We start from the raw sequence: 8,716 nt of genomic DNA, 5'->3' as shown, positions 1-8,716 counted from the left end.
CTCAAACTTTTCCTTTTCTCCCTTTTTCCAGGAAAGTCCTTGAGTCAGGCCGCTCCCCCCAGCATGCCCATTATCACCCAGTCGGAAACGAAGAACCCCCGGATAAACCAGCTCTCGGCGCGCTGGCAGCAGGTCTGGCTGCTGGCGCTGGAGCGGCAGCGGAAGCTCAACGATGCCCTGGACAGACTGGAGGAGGTAACGGCCGCCGGCTGCCCTGGGTTTGGGGCAGGGGGAGCGGTTCCCCGGGGGTTGCTCGCCGGAGAGGTGCGAGAAGCATTTTTAAATTAGCGCTGCCTCTTGAATTGCCCAGCTCTTGCAGGCGGTTACTGCTGCCTTTCTGAAAATGCCAAAAGGAAAAGAGGAAAATAACTCCTAAAATCCGAAGGCTGAAAAGCTACCGTTCTGTAATTAACTGCACGTTAATGAACTGCTTTGTGCCCCTGCAGTCAGTGTCTGCGGAGGTAATGACAGCCAGGCCTGCTTTACTCCTAGTAATTAGCTTAACAATTACTGTCTATATCTCTTCCAAACATCTAATGTCATTTTTGTTTTTATTTATGCTTAACAAAGCAGCTATGCCCAGAAGTGAGTGGTTTTTGTTTTTTGTTGCTTTTGCTGTAGGTCAGTTCAGTTTCTCCGTATTCATGTTTTTTCTTTGTTGCTTTTAACTCCAAGAATGTTTAGAGGAAGAAAAAAAAAAAAAAAGAAAATTGTCGCATTAACCTCGCTGTGAGCTGCTGTAGCTGGTGGGGTGGTGGGAGTCCTTCGAGCGGGGAGGGATAGAAAAGGTGTTAAGTTTAAATCGGAGGGCGAGTGGCTCGTCTGCGGCTGGTGGCCAAGCCGCGGGGCCAGGGTTTGCAGAGCCGAGATGTGCCCCAGCTGCTGTCTTACCTGGAAGACGGGCAAGAAATCCCTTCTTGGCTGCTTTAGAGGGAAAGGGAGAGGGGGGATGTGCCCCAAATGGTGCCAGCAATGGGTGTTCCTCCCGGGCAGAGCCTGGCGAGCCGTTAGGCAAAATCCAGGTGAGGAAGCATCCCCAGATGCCCAAGCAGAGATGGGGGGGGCGTGTGTCTATGTGTCAGTAGCTGATATCTCTGCATATGTGTGCGTATACCACCGGGGGGGGGGACGCTGCATCCCATGTCGATGGTTCCGTGACGCGCGGTCCACGTGGTGGCTGTCAGCTATGCTGTGTGTCCTTCTGTTCTGGAAAGTCAATCCAAGCGGCCCCCTCGTTGACGGGGGTCATCTGGATGAAGCCAGACAAACCTTCCCGGGAGGGTGGGCGGTGAGCGTTGGCGTCGGGAGCTCGGGCTCACCTGAAGGCTGGTGGTTTGGGGTGCGGTAGAGCCAGGGGTGCTGCTCCTTTGGGGATTTCCCCCGCTGACTCGTGGGTTTCCTTCCAGTTGAAGGAGTTTGCAAACTTTGACTTCGACGTCTGGCGGAAGAAGTATATGCGCTGGATGAACCACAAGAAATCCCGCGTCATGGACTTCTTCCGGCGCATTGACAAAGACCAGGATGGGAAGATCACCCGGCAGGAGTTTATCGATGGCATCCTGGCCTCTAGTAAGTCCCTGCCTGCCTTGAAAGTTGCTTGGAAAATGTCCTTGTGTGACAAGGTTGTCCCTTGCTCAAGGACCGAGATGCAGACCGTGCTCTGACATCTCCAGCTCTGATGAGTGAGGTCCCTGCTTGCTCATGGTCTCTTCTCCCTGGTATTTGGTCTCTTCTCCCTGGTAACAGACAACAAGAGGAGGGGGAATGGTTTGAAGTTGTGCCAGGGCAGGTTTAGGTTAGACATTAGGAAAAGTTTCTTCACCGAAAGGGTTGTCAGACTCTGGAATGGGCTGTCCAGGGAGGTGGTCGAGTCCTCACCCCTGGAGGTATTTAAAAGAAGGATAGATGAGGTGCTTAGGGACAGGGTTTAGTGGTGGGATGGCAGGGTTAGGTTAAAGGTTGGACTCGATGATCTTAAAGGTCTTTTCCAACCAAAGTGATTCTATGATTCTCATTTCTCTCTCCTTCCAGAATTCCCCACCACGAAGCTGGAGATGACCGCGGTGGCCGATATCTTTGACCGTGACGGCGACGGCTACATCGATTACTATGAGTTTGTGGCTGCTCTCCATCCCAACAAGGATGCCTACCGCCCCACCACTGATGCCGACAAGATCGAAGATGAGGTAAAGCACCGAAAGAGGTGGGCGCTCGGGGGTGTGGGGTGCTTCAGGCTGCAGGTTGGCAGTGGGGAAGACAAAAAGGATTTAAAAAAAGGATTATGGTGGTGCTGAGCCAAAATAATTGGTGGGTGGCGCCGGTACCTACTGTGCTTTTGCAGGAAAGGCTTCAAAAAGGAAACCTTTTGAAGGAAAGGCTTGGGGCTGTGTGTTATCCGAGCAGTGCCTTGTATTGGGGGAGACTCCCAAAATCCTGGTCCCTTACCTCTCTCGTTGGTGATGGCAGGTCACCAGGCAAGTGGCCCAGTGCAAGTGTGCCAAGAGATTTCAAGTGGAGCAGATCGGCGAGAACAAATACCGGGTAAGGCAGAGGGGGCCGAATGCTGCCCTGGCAGCACAAATCCTGCTCCCCCTTCCCACCTGCAGGGGGGGATAACTGATGGGGGGTGCCCAGCCTGGCGCGGGGGGACCCCCCGGGCTCCCCAGGGCGAGAGGGAGACCTCGTCCTCCGGCACTCCGGCTCCCGGCGGAGGTGGCTGAGCTGTGTTTGCCCAGCGCCGTCCTCGCCCCCAGGGCGTTCCCCAAATCGGGAGAGCATAAAAGTGGCCCTGTTCTGGGGCAGCCGGCCCGCTGGCCCCGTGAAACGCCGCATTCACTCTGCCGGCAGCCGCCCTTGAAGTTTTCCTCGTGGATGAGTGTACCTTATGCCTGTGTTTTTCTTAGCTCGCTCCCGAAGAAGGAGAATAATTTCCTTAAAGAATCTCTTTGTAACAGCCCGGCTGTTTATGTTTCAAATCCTTCACCGAGGTGAACTGGTGAACCGCGCTGGCGGCGGAGCTGCCCCCTCTCCTGCCCGCTGCCTTCAGGGCCGATGCTCCGGCCGGGAGGAGCCAAGCCGCAGCGCTCGTCCCCCCCAGCCGCACCGGCCCCGGGCTCCCCGAGCTTCTTCCTTACACCCAAATAGCATAAACCCAACCAATTTCTAACTACCCCCAGTTAACAGTTTTCATTATTGTTGCACTGTTAATCCCATAAATGTTTTTCTTGTTTTTCTTTCCCCTCCTCTTCCTCTCGACTTTCCTTCCCCTCCCCATCCCCTCGCCCTCCACAACTCCTCTCCCTCCGTAGTTCTTCCTCGGCAATCAGGTACAGTTTGCCTTGCGATGCTGTCTCTCACCTCTTTTTTTTTTAATTTTTTTTAATCTTTTTTTTTTTTTTTTTCCGCTGGTTGAGACCGCGGTTGGAGCTGTGGTGAGTCCCTGCTGCTGCTCTGTCCTTTGCTGCTGTGGGAGGACGTGGTCTGTGAGCGCTGCTCGGCAGAGCCTGGTACAGAGGGGTGCCTGAGCTGGGAGGGCCGCCCAAAAAAAAGAATGCCTTGGGCAGAAAAAAGGGAAAAATTCAATGGGAAAAGCAGGATTTGACAAAAACGGGGAGAGGTTGTGCGCTCCGCGGCTCCTTTCTCGGACACGTTGGGGGTGTTGATGGTAACCAGTGGTAAATCGTGGCACCCTGCAGCGGGGGGCGCTGGGGTACTGGTGGGCGCTCCCGACTGCCCTCCCTTGGGGAGCGGCCGGCCCGGGTGAAATCATGGGGGTACACCGACCTGCACCAGGGCTGTACCAGGCTCTGCTGGGTTTGGCAGTTGCTGTGGAATGAGAATGTTGAGTCCGCCCCTTTAATCCCCTAGGTAACGATAACTAAACCCTCATCCCCGCTACACCCACTGAGTAACCCCCCTAACTGGAGCGAGGCTCACGAAACCTGCACGGACCCCGGCGCCGCCGCCGCCCGAGACGAGGGGTGCAGCGTGCGTGCCGGGGGGGCAGAGCTCTGGTTTTTTAACTGGGCTGGAGCATCACGTCTCGGCACAACGTGCCCGCTGCCCCCGCTCGAACAGCAAAGCCTATTTTTCATGTGAAACGACGGTGCCCTACTAAAAAAACCTGCCCCAAAAGAAACAAACCTGGATGTTGGAAGGGAACGGATCCAAGAGAGCTCTGGCTTTAATTTGGACAGTGGTTATAGAAACATTTTCAACGGCAACTGGAAAATAACGTAACTGCAGCAGTGGAAATGAGAACATGCCCCTGGCTTTCCCTGGTGCAGAGGTAGCTCTTGAAGGACACCTTTCGTAGAGCCCCGAGAGAGGGAAGCAGCTCCCCTGCCTCCTCCGTGGCCGTGCCGAGCGCGGCTGCGGCAGCTCTTCCACCGCAGCGCCGGGGCGAGCGTGTTTTGGTAGGACCCCCCAAGCAGGGAGACCCAGCGGCGCACGGCCCGGGGTCCCACGGCCCCACGGGAAGGAGGGTGGGAGATGCTGCTGCCTCCTGCCCCTCTGCCTGCCATGACCCATCTCAGTGGGGCTTCGCACTCCCTGCTTTCGTTTAATCATCTTGTTTTTTCCGTTCTTGTCCACGCAGGGAAAATGTTGCTGCTTTTTTGGTTGTTTTTTTTTTTTTCCTTTTTTTAATAATTCTTAAGACGGTCTTGCTTTCAAAAGCTGGTTCCCCTATCTTCTCATCACTGCAAGTGCTCTGGATGCAGAGCTGCTACATCTGAGCAAGGCTCCCAGTGTCCCGCACCGGCTCTGCCGCCTGCCCCATGCAAAGGGCAACTGGGAGCCTGGGCTTGGTTGGCTGGGAGATTTAGGGAGCTTTGAAAAACAGGCACATGCTTCTGATTCAGGGTGCACTGGTTTGGTACTGCAGGTGTTTAAAATCACTAATGAACATTGCAATCACTAATCAACATTGCTGCGGGATTCCTGCCTGGATTCCCATCACTCTGCACTCACCGAAACATCCTCACTGGGCGATTCTCCGCGGCGGGGGCTTTCTGGGTGGTGGGGTCAAGTCTGAGGCTCGGGTCAATCCCTGGACTTCAGACTTGATATGATGAGAGGTTTCTCGCTCAGCGGTGGCGCAGCACGGCTGGCCTGGCTGCTGCACGGGCGCTCAGTGATCTGAATCCGCCGGCTCCTTTCCACGTGGGCTGCACCCGGAGGGTCGTTGCATTGCCAGCCTCCCTTTCCTTCCCAACAAAAGGAAAAACTACAATTCCGGCTGGGAAAACCCATCCAAGGACCAAATTCCAAATTCTCACTCTCTGCTCCAAAAAAATTCTCTTTTTTCCAGCTTTAAAAGGATTGGGATAGTTTCGCCACTTTAAAACCACGCAGCAGGAAAGCTCCTGTAAATCGGTGCTTATTGCAAAGAAGCCTTAAAAGTATTGGATAGATGGCTGGAAGCATCTGGTGCCGCCTGCTGTGGGAAGGGGCCGCGCGTCCCTTGTTGTGTCCCCCTTGTCTGAATCATTTCTTGGCTCCGCAGTTCGGCGATTCCCAGCAGCTGCGGCTGGTCCGTATCCTGCGGAGCACGGTCATGGTTCGTGTCGGCGGAGGATGGATGGCCCTGGATGAATTTTTAGTGAAGAATGATCCTTGCAGAGGTAAGGCCATTCCGGGGTGTTTTCCAACTGGGGCCTTCTCACCCAGTAAGGGGTGTTTGGGAAGTTGTCTGACCGTGAATGGCCAGAGGTACCGGAGAAGCGGGTCTGGGTTATCCAAATAACAGGCAGGAGCTGGAGAAAACGGATCCAAAGCAAACCACAGAACTTCAAATCACAAGATTTGGCAGCGCCACAGCAAATCTCGCAGCGTTCAGCCAGGTGTCTCGGGAGGAGAAGAGGGAAGGGGGGTGGTTCTTGTTTTTAAGACCCCAGCGAGCAGAGCTGCGTTGCCGTGCTGGGGGTCTCAGCTTCCCTTTGCAGCGGTCGGCGCATCCATGGGGCTCTGGGGGAAGCAGAGTGAGCTTCCTAAAGGTGACCTGAAAGAATTCAAAAGGTTCGAAGCCAGGAGATGGTAAAAATGTTTTCTGAGTTCATTTGTTGTCTTTAGACCAGCAGCATAAGGAACTAATTTGGAAACCCTGAGCTGTGCAGGACCCTGCAACTTAAATACCTGTTTGCAGCGGGAGCCGCCGCCAGTGCCAGGTCGTCTTCTAGTTCCTTAAAATTACCTTTCTTCCCCCAGCCCTTCTTGTTTTCTGGATCGCCACATGCCGGATTTGAGCTGTAGAAGGGCTGCATTTAGATATCGGTGTCCATGGAGCTTTTCAGGGCTGGGTTGGATTTCTCGGGGGGAGGGGGATTTTGAGCACCCCATCGGGCTGTGAGTGTGTCGATAAGCATCACCTCGCACAAGCATGTCCCAAGGATTGACCAGCCCGGCGGTGAAATGAGATGTTTCAGTTCAGCATTAATGCAGTAAAATTCAAGTGCAAGAAGCTCCTAGGCAAACTGAGCTTACGGAAAACACGGCAGCACCTTAGAAGGGAAGAAGAACCCAGAGCTAGGGGGGTTAGGGCTGAGCAGTGTTTGCTGGAGCTGGTTTGATGGGACACATTTGGCAGGTATGGTTGGGATAACACAGACCAGGGTCACGTACCGTGGGCACGGAGAACCGGGATCACCTCCTTTCCCAAAACCTTCAGTCTCGAGGTTTTATCGTGGTGAGAGCTTTTGGGATGGAAGCGCTGCTCCGCTGCGGCCAGCTGAGAGCCGTGACCAGGGGACAGCGAAGGGTTAGCAAGGGGAGTGGCCAGGAATGAAGTGCATCAAGGTGCAGGAAAGCAGGAATCTGACGTGTTCTCCCATCGGGAATGCCAATCTCCGCTTCGCGCAGGCGGGAGCCCTGGTAGGAGCATCCCCCAGTGCGGTTTGCGGGGGATCGGTGGGATGAGCAGCTCTGCTCTGGCAAGGGAGAGAGCAGGCACCCATGAGAGGGGGCCAGAATCCATTGCTCCAGCAGGAAAGGAGCATTTAATGCACATCCCACTGCATATTTTGGAGAGCTTAGGTCTGTATTCCATATGTCCCTGTCTCACTGGGGTCTCCGAGATGTTAATTGCTTTGGCTATGTCTTCTTCAAGCTGCTGCCTACCCATTCCTTGCTCCTGCTGTCTCACGGCTGTTGCTGAAAGCAGCGTGATTTACAGCGTGCGCCGCTTGCTTCGGGGAACCTTCAGGGCTTTCCTGCTCCTCCAGCCTCCCCCGTTCATGCTTTGCAGCAGCTGTTTTACAGCGCTGACATCGAGGTTATTTCCATCCCTTGGTTATCTCAGCGTGGTGCTTCCCTTCTGCAATTGCTTCCTTGGCTTTCTGGTCCGTAAATGTGTCGACTCTAAAATCCCTCCCGTGTCCCGCAGGGCTCGGTGCACGCCCTTGCTCTCTGTTTGGATGCCCTGAGGATGAAACATGTTGGCGTGCATCAGCCGGCCCAGGAGCTGCAGGCCACAGAGCTGCCCCTCGCGTGGCTGGTTGCCCCTCTCATGGTTGCCCCTTGCATGTCTAAGGGAGACCCTCCAGCTCTTTGGGGCATTTGGATGAAAATTTTACAGTTGGTTTTTAGCGGCTGATGGTCACTTCTCTCTCTCTCTCCTCTCCCCAGAAGTTGGTGAAGAGCTGCCCAGAGCTGTGAGAGCAGAATCCCAGCCTTTCAGAGCTGCTCTTATGATTTTTAAGCTATGTCAAAGATGACATTGGCCGCTGTTGTAACACCGTGTGTTTCATGGCCATCGGGATTGCTTTCCCCAAGAATAATCGGGCATCCAGTTTGAATTCGTGGGCCTCAAGGCAGTTTCTCCAAGAGCTGATCCATGGCAGGAGGTGCTTAGGGCAGAGCAAGAGAGCCAGGCCGGTCTCACTGTGAGATGGGCTTTGGCAGACCTGGCAAGGACATACGCTCCGACCCCTGGGGCCTCCTGAGCCCCGGTAACGATGTTGGGTTCACGCGAACCTCAGGTCTCCTCTCCTTTGTCCCCTTTGCAGCACGAGGACGGACCAACCTTGAACTCAGAGAGAAATTCATCTTGCCGGAGGGAGCCTCCCAGGGAATGACACCGTTCCGATCGCGAGGCCGAAGATCAAAACCATCCTCCCGGGCAGCCTCCCCAACGCGATCCAGTTCCAGTGCCAGCCAGAGCAACCACAGCTGCGCCTCCATGCCATCCTCTCCCGCAACTCCGGCCAGCGGAGCCAAGGTGGGGTTCGCGCGTGAAGCCTTCCTCTTTCCTCTCCTTTAGAAGCTGCTGGCCTCCAAACCCATCCTGGTGAGATGAGGAGCTGACGGAGGCGTACGGAGGAGGAGGAGGAAGGTTGGGGGTCAGGGGCTTGGTGGTTACTGTGGTCTCTGGAGGCCATCGTGGTGTCTGCAGGAAGAACCCTGCTGCCTGCGAGGGACGGTTGGGGTGGGAAGGTGCAGGACAGGTTCTCAGCCCAAGCTGGGCGCTCACGGCTCTGCAGAAGGGTCCCCAGCTCTCGTCGTGCAGCCAAAGGCTCCTGGTCCCCGAGGCAGGGCTGTGCCACATCGCCCATCGTCTCTCCCACCGCATGTTTTATTTCATCATCTCTTTGGGTTTTTTCCCTTTTATTTTAATTTATATATTTCCTGCTTGGTTCTCGTTTCATTTTAGTGCCGTTTCCCCCCATTCCAGATACTTTTCCATTTCTTTTTGGTTTGGTTTTTTTTTTTCTTTTCACTC

General features: G+C 54.7%; 1 protein-coding gene across 1 annotated transcript in view; it reads left to right on the top strand.

Annotated features, from left to right (window-relative positions):
* The window catches only part of MACF1 (microtubule actin crosslinking factor 1), a 119,590-nt gene that overhangs the window by 107,523 nt on the left and 3,351 nt on the right, over positions 1-8,716 (top strand). The window contains 6 exon segments of the mRNA XM_035904031.1: positions 32-195; positions 1,407-1,569; positions 2,032-2,186; positions 2,467-2,541; positions 5,507-5,624; positions 8,004-8,215. Of these exon segments, the coding sequence (XP_035759924.1) occupies positions 32-195; positions 1,407-1,569; positions 2,032-2,186; positions 2,467-2,541; positions 5,507-5,624; positions 8,004-8,215 (887 nt within the window).

The sequence above is a fragment of the Egretta garzetta genome, unplaced genomic scaffold (assembly GCF_000687185.1).
Source record: "Egretta garzetta isolate BGI_Z169 unplaced genomic scaffold, ASM68718v1 scaffold101, whole genome shotgun sequence".
Taxonomy (NCBI): Eukaryota; Metazoa; Chordata; class Aves; order Pelecaniformes; family Ardeidae; genus Egretta; species Egretta garzetta.
Note: the sequence above shows the minus strand (reverse complement) of the source record. Positions and strands in the feature narration are given on the sequence as shown.